The sequence below is a fragment of the Pipistrellus hanaki genome (assembly GCF_964339955.1).
Source record: "Pipistrellus hanaki genome assembly, chromosome: 2".
Classification (NCBI taxonomy): Eukaryota; Metazoa; Chordata; class Mammalia; order Chiroptera; family Vespertilionidae; genus Pipistrellus; species Pipistrellus hanaki.
Window position 1 is genome coordinate 117,778,431 of NC_140504.1, and position 16,634 is coordinate 117,795,064.

Genomic DNA, 16,634 nt, shown 5'->3' on the forward strand with positions numbered 1-16,634 from the left:
TTTTTTTTTACTGTTTCGCTTCTTTACTGCTGTATTTGTGCTCCATGTGAGTGACATAGGTGCTTATGTAGGTGGGTTCTGACTTATGGCAAAAATCATGTTACATCGCACCATAGGAACGGATCTCTGAATAACCCTAGGACCTGCTGTACAGTTAATTTTTCTTATGTTGAAAGTAATAGTAATAGTAAGTGCTCATGTAATGTGCTTCAAACAGTGCCTGGCAACTAAGCACTTTAAAATGTTTACAATTATTAATAATATTAGAGGCCTGGCACACAGACTCGTGCACCGGAGGGTCCCTTGGTGTGGCCTGTGGGGATTGAGCTAAAACAGGCATCTAACATCCCCTAAGGCAATGGTCGGCAAACTGTGGCTCTCGAGCCACATGTGGCTCTTTGGCCCCTTGAGAATAGCTTTTCCACAAAATACCATGGCCTGGATGAGTCTATTTTGAAGAAGTGACATTAGAAGTTTAAGTTTAAAAAATTTGGCTCTCAAAATAAATTTCAATCATTGTACTGTTAATATTTGCCGACCACTGCCCTAAGGGATGTAGTAGTGCAAGAAGCGACAGGCGGCCACTCCCACTCATCCCAGCCCCACTCATCCCGGTCAGCTGAGCATCTGCCCCCGTCTCCCACCACCTTCGCATTCCCTGGTCTGCCGCACCCAGCTATGGAAAAGTGGGTCCCTAGGGCAGAGCTCCAGCGGCCTTGCTAGGGGTTCAGACTGAGGCTTGGAGAAGTGGGGTGAGTGCCTGAGGGGTACCCAGGGCGGACTGGGGAGTCACCATAGCTGCATGGCAAGGCCGCCCACTTCACCCATGCTTTTGCAAGTCCTGGGGTAGCTCTGATTTGATAGGAGGAGGCGGGCGCTAGGGATAGAGTTTGTGGTCTTTTTCCCCTCCCTCCGTCCCACAGTCCCAGCTGCCTGGGGAGGGCACAGCCAGGCGGAAGAGTTGACAGGGGTCGGGGGCACCACACCTCTAGAATGGTGCCTGGAAAGCAATGGCCCAGCCTCCCAATGTGAACTGCAGCTCAGCCCCACCTGCTTGCAATCTTTCAGAGACTCAATCGCCTATTTCTCTTTTCATCTGTTCAAGGTGACTGCCTGCTGGTGATAAGTTCATTTCATAGTGACTGTTCAGTCATTCAGTCACACACACACAGACTAGAGGCCCATGCATGAAAATTCGTGCTCTGGGGTAGGGGGGGGGGGTCCCTCAGTCCAACCTGTCCCCTCTCACAGTCCAGGAGCCTTCAGGAGTGGGAGTTGACCCAGCGATCGGGGGACAGCAACACCCTATCACACTTCTGCTGCTGCCACTGCCAGCAGTGCAAGCCTCAGCTGGCCCTGGATATCTGAGCCTCAGGTGGCCCTGGGCAGCGGGCAGCTGCCATCCAAGGCTTGCCTGCACCTTGAGCCAGTCCTGGGTGACTGGAGGGCTGAGGAAACTGGGGGATCCTGTAGGCAGGTGTGGTGGGATTGAGGGGAATGGATGCCACCATCTTGTGCCTGTGGGTGCTGCCATATTTGAGGGTGTGACAGTCAATTAGCATATTACCTCTTTATTGGCTGTGGGTGTCACCATTTTTTAGGGTGGGACAGCAATTAGCATATTATCTCCTTATTGGCTGTGGGCACCGTCATATTTGCAAAGACGTGAGGGTCAATTAGCATATTCCCTCTTTATTAGATAGGATTAGTACAGTTACTATCCTATCTAATGAAAGAGTAACATGCAAATTGACTGTCACTCCAACACACAATATGGCTGCTCCCATGTGGTCAAAGATGGCTGTCCCTGTGTGGAAACAATATGGCCACCACAAGATGGCCAGCAGGGGAGGGCAGTTGTGGGTGATCAGGCCAGCAGGAGAGGGCAGTTGGGAGGAACCAGCCCTGCAGGGGAGGGCAGTTGGGGATGATCAGGCCTGTAGGGGAGGGCAGTTGGGGTGACCACGCCTGCAGGGGAGGACAATTGGGAGAGAGACCAGGCCAGGAGGGCAGTTGGGGGGGGGGGGGGGACCAGGCCTGCAGGAGAGGGCAGTTGGGGGGGACCAGGACTGCAGGGGAGGGCAGCTGTGGGCAACCAGGCCTGCAGGGGAGGGCAGTTAGGGGCAATCGGGCCAGCAAGGGAGTAGTTAGGCATTGATCAGGCTAGCCAGGGAGTGGTTAGGGGGTGATCAGTTAGGGGCAATCAGGCAGGGAGGCAGGTGAGCAGTTGGGAGCCAGCAGTCCTGGATTGTGAGAGGGATGTCCGACTGCCCATTTATGCCTGATCCCGGTGGCCTAAACTGGCAGTCACACATTCTCAAGGGGTCCCAAATAGGAGAGGATACAGGCTGGGCTGAGGGACACCCTCCCACCCCTGTGCACAAATGTCATGCACCGGGCCACTAGATAGATAGATAGATAGATCATATATATATATATGAATGAACAATTTAATTTGATAATATTAGAGAGGAAATGAGAAACCAATAATTTAAAATTTTCTTTCAATTACAAAACTGGTTAGTCTTTAAGATTCAAAACCATATTGTTTATACATATACTTATTACATGATATATGGGACAGACTGCATACTGATATTTCATAATATGTCAGTTACTCTAATAATCTAAGAATGAGAGCTTAGGATGTCAAGTGAAATTCTAGCTTGTGCTGCCTTTTAAGGAATATTTTTCTTGATAAATTCAATCCATATTCAAACTCATCAACACAATCCCTCCCAAACCCATAATAACTATACTTACTTGAAACTTTTTTTTGCCTCTAATTTTAATCATCAATTTTTTTCCTATCAGGATAATATCTGTTTTTCTTTCTCAGCTCAAACATCACCCCCTTTATGAAAAGTTTCCTCCCACTATCTTGGGAGTTGTTTCCTCCTTTGTGATCCCAAGTGCTTTGTGCCTATTTTATCATCACACTTCCATCATTAAATCTCTTTGTCCCTAGACTGTAAACTTCTGCAGGTAGAGACTGTTTCTTATTTTTACATATCCAGTAAGACAGACAGTCCTGAGTCTATTCCCCTTTCCTTTCTTTTTTTAGCAACATCGAATAATATTTGGAGTGGCAAATGTGCCTATAACAGAGACTGCTAGATGTTTCCCACCTGCCTTCCTTTTGCTATATGAAATGCAGATGCCAAGGTTGGAGCTCCACAGCCACCTTATAAACATAAGCATAAGAGCAACACCTCAGGGAAATAGAAGGAAAAAAAATCAGAAAGAGAGCTGACATCATAGAGCCACCATAACAGCCCCAGGTTCTGGGTAGTGTGAGAGAAAAATAAGTACTTCTTAAAGCTATTACTTTTCAGGTGCCTGTTACTGGTAACTAAATACATCCCTTACCGGTATACCTAGGTATTCAATAACTATTCAATAAAGCATTCAAAAAAAATGAAGTTTTCTAAAAATAAGAAACTTGTACAGGACTACACACCCATAGCAAGCATATTGACTAACATGGATCTCTCCTCTGTTCTATGTGAGAGAGGACATGACATCTCCTTGTGGCTAGAAAGACAAAGTTGCAGAAGACGATGTCTCTACCCACAGACACTATCAAACTGATGCTCACTGAGAGGGCCCCACTGGGATCTCTGTTCAAAATGCTCACTGGAATCAAGGGAAGAAGAGATTTGTATAAAGTGGGGAGAAAGAGAGTCAATTGCCCAGAAAACTAGCAAACACAAAAAGAAAGCATAAAATATTATAATAGAACTTCAATAATTTAGGTAATGCTGCCACCATGTGGCACTTATTCCCCTCTTTTAGAAATAAAATTTTATAAAGAAAAAGATGATTGTGGCCATGTGCATTAACTTTTTAAAATATATAAACTATAAACAACTTCAGTTTTAAATACTAGGCAGTTTTTCTTAAAGTGAACTACATTTAAATGGTATAAAAGCAGATAAAACCTCTAGGAAGTACTGACAGCTAGCTCTGCTCACCATTCCTTTGTCCAGCCATGCAATCTGGGTGAAGACCACATGGACTAATTGGAGGATGTTATTGTTTGAACCAAGATAGAAGAGAATTGTAAACAATGCGGATATCCTTATAACTCTAAAGTCATTACAGTGTTTTTAGCTTTTCTTTTCTAATTTGAGGAAAATGCTAGGAATATAATATACATAAAAGGTAACAGAGCCTGATATGTAAGGTTTCCATACTACACTACACCTCAGGAAGACCAACTGGGGAGGTCACTGTGTGAAAAGATTGGATCAGGTACACTTCAAGAAGATATCAATATATTTAATTGAAGATAATGGCTCAAACTTAGCTGACAAAATATTTTTGAGCTCTCCCGAGACAATTTTTCAAGGACAATATATGAATGCCTTTTTCCCTAGCCAGTGTGGCTCAGTTGGTTGGGTATCAACCCATGCACTGAAAGGCTGCTGGTTTGATTCCTCGATCAGGGCACATGCCTGGGTTTCAGGCTCAATCCCTGGTGTAGGGTGCATGCAGAAGGCAGCTGACTGATATTTCGCTCTCTTGTCGATGTATCTCTTTCTCCTTCTCCCTTCCCTCTCTCTAAAATTCAACAAAAATGTTTTTAAAAGAAAAAAAGAATGCCTTGCTTCATGAAGGATGGGTCTGTGTCTGTCTCATTTACAATATAGTATTAGTTTCTGACATTCTTTCTCACACAAAATAAGGACTTTAAAACATTTCTATAGCATTGTATCTATCATGCCCAGGGTGAAATTTTATTTTTTAGTAAACATATTCCTTGGGTAATGCCAATAGCACTTGCTTAGCAAATCCCTATTCTCCCTAAGACATCAAACACTGAACCCAAATTCATAAAAATTATTGTAAATTCTGAATTAATACATGTTTATTTGATTATACTTGCTACCATTTTCTCTTAATAAGTTACCAACATTTGTCTAATACCTATATACCAGGGATTTTTTAAAAAGATGTTCTATTTAATGCTCACAAAACTTCTGCAGTATACATTATTCCCATTTTTTTTTTTTTAAATTAGGAAACTAAGCCTCAGTAAAGCAAGTAATCATAACTAGTAAGAAGAGTGCCAGGACTTGGACTTAGATATGTCAAGCTCCAAGGCCCATGTATTTTCTACTCTTTAACACAGCTTCTTCTCTAAAAAGATCTTAAGGGCAACAATGTAGAGTGTAGATACAGCTGGCCCTCAGTATAGTGAAGGACTAGTTCCAGGAACCCCTGCAGATACCAAATACCCAGAACACTCAAGTCCCTTCTATCAAATGGCATAGTTCATCCATGTAGCCTAATAACCTAAGCACATCCTCCCATAAACTTTATACCATCTCCAGATTACTCATAATAAATACATAACACAATGTAAATGCTTTATAAATAGTTGTTATACTGCACTGTTTAGGGAATAATGACAAGAAAAAAAGTCTGTACGTGTTCAATATAGACAAAACCATCATAGGCTTAACTATTTAATACACACCAACAACTTAACTTTTTTCCTGAATATTTTCAATGTGCAGATGCAGAACCTATGAATACAGAGGACTGACTATAATTCCTCTCCTTTCGAACATGCTCCTGGCAACTATGTTCCATCCTAGTTAAAAGAGGTATCGCTTTAATAGGAAGTGAGCTCTTGAATAGACATATTCAGCAGCATAAATGTAACACTTCTTTCATTCCATTCAAGACTCATTTCATAGAAAACATCTACATTATTTAAAGTATGACAACTGTATTCTTGGGATAATTAGCCAGTGAGGGAATTGAATTAGAGAATTCACCATTTGCCAAAAATCTATACTTCTTTTAGTATGAAGTAGATCTCCCTGGCTGGATAGCTCAATCAGTTACCGATACACTAAGGCAGTGGTCGGCAAACCACAGCTCGCGAGCCACATGCGGCTCTTTGGCCCCTTGAGTGTGGCTCGGCGTTAGAACCACTTCTTCAAAATATACTCGCCTAGGATGAAAACCAATTTCTTCGCATGGGCCACGAAGTTTCAATCGCACTGTATGTGCACGCTGCATGTAGTATTTTGTGGGAGAGCCACACTCAAGGGCAAAAGAGCCGCATGTGGCTCTCGAGCCGCGGTTTACCGACCACTGCACTAAGGTGTCAGGTTCAATCACCAGTCAGGGAACATACAAGAAGCATAAATAAGTAGAACAACAAATAGATATTTCTCTCTCTCTAAAATCAACAAATAATATTAAAAATATACATACAAAGTAGATTTTTAAAGATATATCTAAAATTTTTTAAATAATAACTATTTAGTACTTAACCATACTGGCAAAAAAGGATGACTTATGAAAAAGATGATTGGTGATATCACTGAATGTCGAAAACCCAAGTTTTAGTCCAAGTTTTGCTAGTTACTCTTTTGAATCATAGTAAGCATCCACAATGCAGCAGGCTTATTTTAGGGATTTTGAATACAACAGAAATAAAAACAATAGGTCCTTATTCTCATGGTGCCTATATTCTAATGAAGGAAGTCAGGTAATAAGCAAGTAGATAACAAGAAAACTATCAGTTATTTATGAGAGCTTATGGTAGGCAGAATTCTAAGATGGCCCCTGAGACTCCACCTCTAGTATACACACACATTCTCTCAGTTATGCAATCATGCCCTAGTCTAGGTGCTGCTCTGAAGATACTCTGAAGATATATTTTAGGTCCCAAATCAATTGACTTTAAAAAAAGAGAAGTTATCTCAATGGGCCTGACTTAAATCAGGCGAGTCTTTAATAGGGACTGGACTCCTCTTGGCAAGCACTACAGGATTCCATTTGACGAAGACTCCATTGACAGCTTTGAAGATGGAGGGGCAAGGAATGTGAGTGGCTTCTAGTAGCTCACAGGGGCCCCTGGCTGACAGCAAGCAGGGAAACCTATTCCACCATAGCAGAGAAGTGAGTCCTGCCACAATCATGTGAATTAGGCAGAGAACCCAGAGCCCCAAATAAGAACAAAGTCTTGATCACAGCTTTGAGAGACTGAGCAGAGAACACAGCCAGGCTTTACTCTCACTACTTTAATCTACTTTAATCTCACTAAAGAATTGGTGATAATCTTTATATAGTACGATAAGGGAATAGTCTCCGGGTAATTATATGAGTTTTCCACATTATTGTTATCCCACAACAATAATAATGAAGATAGCTAACAGTTATTCCTACCGTAGGTACCAGATAGTATTCCAAAACACACACATACAGACATGTGCATACTGGCACATACACACCCCTTTAATCTTCACAACAACACTTTGAGGTAGATATAGGCAGATTTTGAATAACAGAGTCTGTTGAACTCAGAAATGGTATCTAATGCTGCAGTGCTGCCTCTCAATTGTTGTTGCTCTGCACCACAGGCTTTTTTGTAGTGATAAGTGGTTTATGAAAAGGTTTTCTCCTTTGGCAGGTTTAGACTTCCTACTTGTTTGGAGTCTCATTTGAAAATAAATCCCAATTTACCCAGAATCACAAAATTGTTTGTGTAACATCATTTACCATCTATCCAAAAGTAGCTTGAGATGTTGAGATTTAATGCACAATGAACCAATTACAGATGTATAAACCAACGGTAACATGAAATAGGATAGCGGGTTGGTGTATCAGTATTGCCTGAACATACCATACAAGGTGGGATGGCAGATGGTTAAGCCAGAAAAGTAGGGAACAGGTTACAAAATGACGTTTGGATTTTATCCTATAGATGACAAACATTATAAAAGAGTTATGTCAGAGCACTCTGGCAAGGGGAAAAGACTGGATTTTACTGGGTTGATAAAGCAGGCACACAAGTCAGAAGGATTAGAGGTTTATGAGGTAGCATCCAGAAGACATGGTCACTAAATACAGCCCCTAAAGATGAGAGAATAGCTAAGGATAATTATCATGTTTTAACTTGAGTGCTTTAGGTGGGTGCTGATGCCCCAACCGAGAAAAACTATAAAAAATGGGCCTGAAAAACCTAGACCAATCAGTATTTAAAACCTTTTATTTTTTTGCCCTAACCGGTTGGCTCAGTGGATAGAGCGTCGGCCTACGGACTGAAGGGTCCCAGGTTTAATTCCGGCTAAGGGCATGTGCCTTGGCTGCAGGCACATACCCAGTAGGGAGTGGCAGGAGGCAGCTGATCGATGTTTCTCTCTCATTGTCTATCTCTCTCTCTTCCTCTCTGTAAAAAATCAATAAAATATATTAAAACAACAATAACAAAACACACCTTTTTTTTCACTATGTCACTGCATAGATGAAAAAAACTGAGGTTAGTAGACATTAAATATGCCAGAGTAGGACACAGAACTTGAGCCCAAGTCACCTACCGCCTAGTCCTATGCTCCTTAAGAATTATTACTATTAATATTAAAGCTTTGTAGGTTTTATGAACCATGAACAGAAATCAGAAACTTTAAAACTAGAGAATGTCCCTTCCATATATGAAAATCACTAATAATTAGGGCAGTATTTTTACAAAATAAATTTTAAATACTCACTTCAAATTCTTTCACAAAATAACGGGTTTCACCCTGAATAACCGGTCTGTGATCTAACAGCCTTGAATGAATTTCTCCAAGATCTATAAAGACAAAATAAAATTCAAGGTGAATCCATGTTAAGTGGCACTATCTCTAGCTTGTTTTTAGTCTTTCTATTTCCCACAAATATATGAATTTTAAAATCTAGTTTAGACAATGGATTAAGAGAAAATCGTATCTTATTAAGAGACTTATAAATGAGTGTGATGTCAAAAGAAAAAAGGGAATAACCTAAACATATTCATGACAAAGTACTATATATCAGCAAGTAAAATGAATACACTAGAGTTACATTTATGAACATGAATAAATTCTACAAATATAATGTTGTACACAAAAAGGTCACAGGATAAAGCTATTTATATAAACTTTAAAAATATAAAAAAATGATACTTCCTTTTTGGAAACATGCAGAAGAAATAAAACTACAAAGAAATGCATGAGAACAATAAATACCAAATTCAAGGCAGTGATTATCTTTAGAGGAGGGAGAAGAATGCAATTTGAGCAAGAAACACAGTGGTCCCCCTTTTAAAAAATTTAATTAAAAAATTATTATTATTTTTTAATAGCAGCTTTGGGCTCATAGCAAAATTAAGCAGAAATCACGGAGTTCCATTATACCTCTCACCCCCACATACCCACAATCCCCCCTTTATCAACGTACCTGCACCACAGTGGTACATTTGTTACAATCAATTAACTTACATTGACACATTATTATCACTCAAAGTAAACAGTTTACATTAGGATCCACTCTCCATGTTGAAAAATGTATAATGATATGTATTCAACACTGTAGTATATAGAATAGTTTCATGCTCTAAAAAACCTTTGTGCTCTATTCATCCCACACAGTGGTCTTTTAATGTTTACTTAGTAAGACGGTGGGTCAGTGTTCATTATAAGTCTCTGAACTTTTTAATGGGTCTGAAAAAGACATAATTGAAGAAAAAAGTTCTGAATTTTAACTGTTTTGGGTGAGTCATTCTATTCATTCTACTTAGTAACAACTACATAGTTTAAAGGGTAAACCTCAAAATTCCTGGAGGAATTAAATCTCCAAATAAGAACATGTACCACTCATTGGTATAATCTGTCCCTCAAGTTTCTTATTTTTACAGATATGCAACAGGGTAAATTTCAAGTCTCTATTTTAATGAGTTTTATTGGGATACATTGTGGAAAGTATGCTAAGTAAAAATATATAAGTAAAAGTACTACTTTTGCTTATCATTCAATGATTCATTACCTAAAACAGTTCTCTGGGAAGATACTAGGAATTAATTTTTTAAAAAATTCTACTTAGTTAAGTTTGAGAAACAGAGAAAATAAAATTAGACAGACGCCTTTACCTTCCATTTTCTGGGAGTCTATAGCATATAGACATGAACTATGAATGCCCAAGGGAGGACTACGCTATGCAGAAATTTATGGACCTAATTTGACAATTGAACTTATTCACATCTCAATAACCACCAGTGTCTGGGTAAGAGACTAGATTCCAAGCTCCTTAGAAGCCACATAGGGCCTCCATGGTCTGGCTCCAGCCTCATCACCTCACCTGTCAGCAATTCTGAACTACCTGCAGTTTTCCAAACACACCATGTTGCCTCATGCATCCTTGCCACAGTTCATACTATTGTCATCACCTGGAACCATTCCCCAACCCCCTAATCCCTGTGCTCTTCCTTCAAAACTGCTCAGACACCGAACTTCTTTAAAATTTTCACTAATTCTATCTAGCTTCCTTTAGGTTTCAAGGAATATCCCTATTGTATGTTCTCAAAGCACCCGGTGCATATATTTCCATCATAACACTTACTAAGATTATCTCTCTCCTCCAGCAAGCCTCTTCGAGACCAAATTATTTATGTGTCCAGAGTGCATAAATGAATTAACATTTTTCTATGTGACTAAGAAGTCATTAAGCTTTGTTGATTTTGGGAAATCTATTTCTGTGGCCTGATATGATGGGAATTTACTTAACCTTTTGGTGAGATGATTAAATTGTTTGGAAGTAGCTAATGATCACTTCTAAAACCATGAATTTAAGATAGTAAAGATTTGGGTGGGGGGAGTAGAGGGAGAAGATTCTGAAACACATATTACTATAGAAATTAAGCCACTGACTAGTTTTGTTATAACATTACTAGAGGCCCAGTGCCAGCCAGGGGGTGGGTAGTCCCTCAGCCTGGCCTGTGCCCTCTCGCAATCTGGAAGCTCTCGGAGGATGTCCAACTGATGGCGTAGGCTAAGGTGACCAGATGTCCCGCTTTTGGCGGGACAGTCCTGATTTTTAACAATTTGCCTTGCGTCCCGCGGTGTTTTAAAAAACATTCTTTCCAAAAATCAGGACTTTTTTTTTAAAACACCGCGGGACAAATTGGTAAAAATCAGGACTGTCCCGCTTTTGGCGGGACATCTGGTCACCTTAGGTTAGGCCACTCCCCACAGGGAATGGGCTTATGCCCAGTCAGACATCCTTACCACTGCTGGGGAGATGGGAGAGGCTCCCACCACCGCCACTGCACTCGCCAGCTGTGAGCCCAGCTTCTGGCTGAGCAGCGCTCCCCTTGTGGGAACGCAATGACCACCAGGGGCAGCTCCTGCTTTGAGCGGGATATGGTCAAAACCAGCTAACATCCCCCAACGGGTCCCAGATTGTGAGAGGGTGCAGGCCAAGCCGAGGGACCCCACCAGTGCACAATCAGGGTCAGGGAGGGATGTGGGAGGTTGGCCAGCAGGGAAGGGACCACAGGAGGGCTCTAGGGCGTGTCCAGCCCATCTCACTCAGTCCTGAACGGCCAGACCTCATCATCAAGCTAACCTACTGGTTGTAATGTCTGCCCCCTGATGGTCAGTGCATGTCATAGAGACTGGTTGACCAACCAACTGCCTGCCCCCTGGTGGTCAAATGTATGTCATAGCGAGCAGTTAAGCAGCCTTAGCATATCATTAGCATATTACGTTTTGATTGGCTGAACAGACTACTGGACACTTAGCATATTAGGCTTTTATTATATAGGATAAGATAATAAAACAAGCACATAATAAGTCAGAGTTTGTTGGAGTCCCAAGGATTACAAATACATAAAGTCTCTAAAAATAATGTAAACAAATGTAAGCTACAGATTTTCACACAACTACGTGGGAAACATTCTTTTTTTGCTTGATATCTATATATATAAAAACCTAAGCTACCATTATGAACGAATAACTGGAATGACCGATCGCTATGACGCACAATGACCACCAGGGGCAGACGCTCAATTCAGGAGCTGCCCCCTGGTGGTTAGTACACTCCCACAGCCAATCTCCCCTGGCTGGCCAACCTCCCATGGTTCCTCCCCTGAGGCCAGTCAGCCTCCTGTGCTTCAATTCCCCCTGCATCACCCGATCAGGGCCAGGCCCCAGGCTGGGATGGGGGACTGGGAATGGGTGGTGGCAGACAAGGCCCCTTTCCCAAGCGGACCAAGGGCCAGCTCCCTCCTTGGGGCTCGCAGCCAACCTCCCATGCCCTGTCCCTCCCCCTGCCGACAGACCCCAGTCAGCCCGCCATCCACCTGCTGCAGTGATGGCACAGCTGTGAGGGAAAGAGGAAGGGGGAGGCGGGGAACTGTGCGGTGGCGGGGCACTAACGATGGTAGCATTGGCATCCAGCATCCATTCCTTCTGTGCCCGGCCCAGTGACTACTGCCTCCTCTTCTGACCCTGCCGGGGCCTTAGGACCCCAATCTGCCTGGCCCCAATCTGCCCTGATCACTGGCCAGGCCTAGGGACCCCACCCATGCACGAATTTTGTACACCAGGCTCCTAGTACAAGATAAAAGATACCATCTTCTGTTCTCCAAAAGTTCATACTCGACTGTGGGAGTTAGACAAATATCCCTTCACACAAAAGATAGGATAATCACTTTAATGGAAGATCAATATGCCATGGGATTATGGAAAAAGGAATATATAAAACTGCAGATCTCTCATTAAATAAGTTTTTTACTCTGACCTTAAATTTGGAGGCCTTCAATGTAATATGTGAAGCTTTGTATATCCTAAGGAACAATTTACTGCATTGCAACTTTTCCTGTTTATACCTTTGGTGTCAACATTTAGATGTTATTCTTCCTCACAACTTATCTCCTTTTCTCACTTGGACTACATCAACAGTTGGTCGCACCTCTCTTTAACCCACTCCATACGGAGTCAATTCTCATTATTTGCAGTATTTATGTTTGTAAAGTTGCCATGAACACTAAACTATAGAATACCGAACTATTGCTCTTAAAAGTAATGTGAGGTTAGGTTCCTGCAAACCTCTTGTCATATTTTTGTTAACCAAAATGCTATCTGTGTCATATAGGTTTGTTTGCCAAGATCCTTGTAAAACATCCCAGCCTTGGGGTTGAAGATCTGCTCTTCCAATAACACTTTTTCCTTATAACACTTAGGTGTTTTTAAATTTCTTCAGCCTCCTGATCTGCAGAACCTGCTTCAGTAGCAAGTCTAACATTTTTTCACACTGTACCACCTCTGAGAATGCCAGCCAGCACTAGGGTTTAACATTTCCCTGACCCTTGGTAACTGAACTATAGATTTCTTTGGCTTTCAGCTTTACACAGTGCTGTCCACTACACTTTCTCTATGGTTCATCATCTCATAAATCCACAAATTTAGCCGCTTTTCCATTGCTTCATCACACCACCATAAATGTTACCAGGCACTTTCTGAAGTGGCCTCACATACAGATTGATGAATTGTATCCTTTTTGTCTAGATGGCTGACTAACACAGAACTCACAGCAAACAGCACTGCAGCTCACACCTGAAAGAAACTTCTCCAACACATGTATTGTCTCTCTAAGGCACAGCCTTCTTGTGTTTAGGGCCACTTCTGCACTATACCTGGAAATCACTTTAAACAGCAAAACCAACAATGAAAGTTACATAAAAGTGAAAAACATGGTACTAAATAGAGAGCAATAAGGACACTTGTTTATTGTATGAGAGCTGAAAGAAAAAGCAGTGGTGTGTTGTTCAAACTCAGCTATGGTAGCTAAATTTTTTTCTCTCCTCTGCCTATGTGGGAATGACTACGAAAGCACCACCAACATTGATTTTGGAGTTATGAATTTATCTTAGCAAACAAACTCACAAATATGCAATCCGTAAGATGAGGACCAACTATTATGTGCCCAAGTGCTTTACTTAAAATACAAATCTAATCACATGATTCTCATACTTATTATTGGACAGTTTCCTGCCATTGAAGAGAAAGTCTTCTATGGTCTGATTTCCATGGAACTCCACCTCATTTCCCAGACACTGCTGCTGCTGTAGGCCGCACGCCTTTGCTGATGGTGTTTGAAAGTCCAAAATACAATACCTTGCCCTCTTTTGTTAACGGCCAATACTTTATTCCTCAAGACTCAGGTCAGACACCCCATCCTCCAGGAAGATGCTCCTGTCTCCCAGTCCCCACCCCTAACACCCACCTAAGGGCCAAAAACCCCCAAAGACCCAGGGCATAAGTATTGAAATCATTTATTTATATACTTCCCTTTCACTAGACTCTAGCAACAAAATTAAATATCTGTTCACAATGGACAGTCTTCAAATAAGATGAACTAAAAATAGATTTTTTTAGAATGAAAAGAATGAATGGTTCCATTGAAAAAGCCAAGGCTATTCAGACATATTTTCAATTGCATCTCAATTAAGGATTAACTTGAAAAACTTCCCTTGAATCATATTTATTTAAAAAGTAAATTAAAATTTAAAAAAATTCTGTATATCAAAGAATGCAATCAACAGAATGAAAAGGCAACCCATGAATAGGAGAAAATATATGCAAATCATGTATCTGAAAAGGGGTTAATATCCAGAATAAAGAACTCCTACAACTAAAACAACAACAAAACACCCAAATGGACATTTCTCCAAAGAGCTATTCAAATAGCCATTAAGCACATAAAGATGTGAACAACACTGTATATTAAAGAAATGAAAACCAGAACTACAAGATACTACCTCATACCCATTAGGAGGAACTAGCAGGGAAACAGAAAACGACAAACTTTGGTGAGGATGTGAAGAAACGGGAATGCTTGTGCAGTTAGTGAGACTGTAATATCACACAACCTCTATGGAAAAAAACATGGTGATTGTTCAAAAAATTAAAAAAACCGAATTATCATTGACCCAGCAATTCCAGTTTTAGGTATATACTCAAAAAAAAATTTGAAAGCAGGGACTCAAACATAATGTGCATACCCATATTCACAATAACAAACGGTGGAAGCAACTGGAGTGTTCACCCACAGATAAATGGATACACAAAACGTGGTGTGTATACACACATACATACAACAGAATATTACTTAGCTTTAAAGAAGAAATTCTGCCCTAACTGGTTTGGTTCAGTGGATAGAACATTGTCCTACAGACTGAAGGATCCCAGATTTGATTCCAGTCAAGGGCATGTACCTTGGCTGTGGGCACATCCCCAGTGGGAGTGTGCAGGAGGCAACTGATCAATGTTTCTCTCTAATCAATGTTTCTAACTCTCTATCCCTCTTCCTTCCTCTCTGTAAAAAAATCAATAAAATATATATTTTTTTAAAAAAAGAGAAAAAGAAAAGGGAAATTCTGACACATGGGTGAAACTTGAGGATGGTAAGTCAAATAAGCCAATCACAAAATGACAAACAGTAGTCCTCAAAGACAGGATAGAATGGTGGTTGCTAGAAGCTGCAGGGTGTTAGTGTTGAATGAGTACAGACTTTGGGAAGATATGTGACAGCTGCACAATGTGAATGTACTAACGCCACTGAACTGCACACTTAAAAGTGGTTAAGAAAATTGGTTACGATGTATTTTACTACAACAACAACAAAAATATTAAGTGGTAGTTCACTAGGATTACATATATAAACAATTATAATGTAGCCCTAACACCTATGCCCCACTCCTGCACTCTACAATCACAGCAGCTAAGGTTAAAATAGGCGGCATGGGGGGCTGCCTCCGGGGTGCTGAAGCGCTCGGAAACCCTCCGAGGGCTTCTCCAGCATTGCACTGTGGCGGGGCTGACAGGGTAGGGAAGGGGTGAAGAGGACTGGCGATGAGAAACTGGCAAAGATCTTGTTGCAGGAAACACGGTTGTGCGCTTTGGGCTCTAAACCCAGCTTCTGTGAGAATCCAGGTTGTTACTAGGCTGTAAGCTCCCAGCTCGAAGCACACAATGGACCTCTGTACACGTGTCCGGAGCTTTCCTGTTTGCAGACGCTTTCAACGTTGATCTCATTAGCTCCCGCCTGAGCAGGAGCAGACAGAGCTGGAGGGGGTAAAGCCAACCACCTCCCCGCTCCGCAGCCCAGCCCGCTCCGGCTCCGAGTTCCCTCATCGCCGGGGGGCCGCGCGCCGCGCCCACGGAGGCCCTGCGCCGGGGGTCCGGGCTTGGGGAGGGGAGGAGGCTCCCGTCTAGGTTTTGGCCCTGAGGAAGTAAGAGAGATGGAGCTGGTCCTTCCTGGGAGAGCAGAGAACTAGGGGGCGCGGCCACACCCGGCTCGCCTCGCCACCCCCCGGGTCAGAGGGCGCCGCCGGGGAGGGGAGGCTGCCCTGGCACCCACCAGGGCGATGTCCCCTTCACTCCGTACCCTTGATAATGAGGTGCGCTGGCGAGCCCGCGGTCCCCAGCGAGTCCTTCTTTTTGTGGCCGCCCGCCGCGGGGGCCTCAACACCCACAGCGGCCTCCGCGCCGCCGCCACTCATCCCGCCAGCTCCGCCCACCGCGGCCGCGCGGCGCCTGCGCGAACTTGCCCTCCCGGTTCCCAGGCGCGGGTGTGACGTCATCATAGCGCGACGGACAGAGGAGTCTAACGTTCCCAGCTGCATTAAGGCCCAGCAGTGTGACTGGGGATGTGACTGGAGGAAGCCCATGCCGCCATGTTAGATTGGGGCAGGTGCTGCCCGTATTGGAAGGTGCCTTAAGCAATTTGTTCAAATCATTTCTCGGGCTCATTTGTGCCCACGTGAAAAAAAAAAAGAAAATCTGTTCTTGTATTTACAAAATTTAAACCAGCTG

At 42.4% G+C, this 16,634-nt stretch overlaps 1 protein-coding gene across 1 annotated transcript in view; it reads right to left on the reverse strand.

Annotated features, from left to right (window-relative positions):
• The window catches only part of BLOC1S5 (biogenesis of lysosomal organelles complex 1 subunit 5), a 45,334-nt gene extending 28,974 nt beyond the window's left edge, over positions 1-16,360 (reverse strand). Inside the window, exons 1-2 of the mRNA XM_084875615.1 lie at positions 16,207-16,360; positions 8,511-8,593 (exon numbers count right to left, since the gene is read on the reverse strand). Of these exons, the coding sequence (XP_084731741.1) occupies positions 8,511-8,593; positions 16,207-16,321 (198 nt within the window). The 5' untranslated portion in view covers positions 16,322-16,360. The remainder of the gene's footprint in view (positions 1-8,510; positions 8,594-16,206) is intronic.
• Positions 16,361-16,634: the final 274 nt, after the last annotated feature.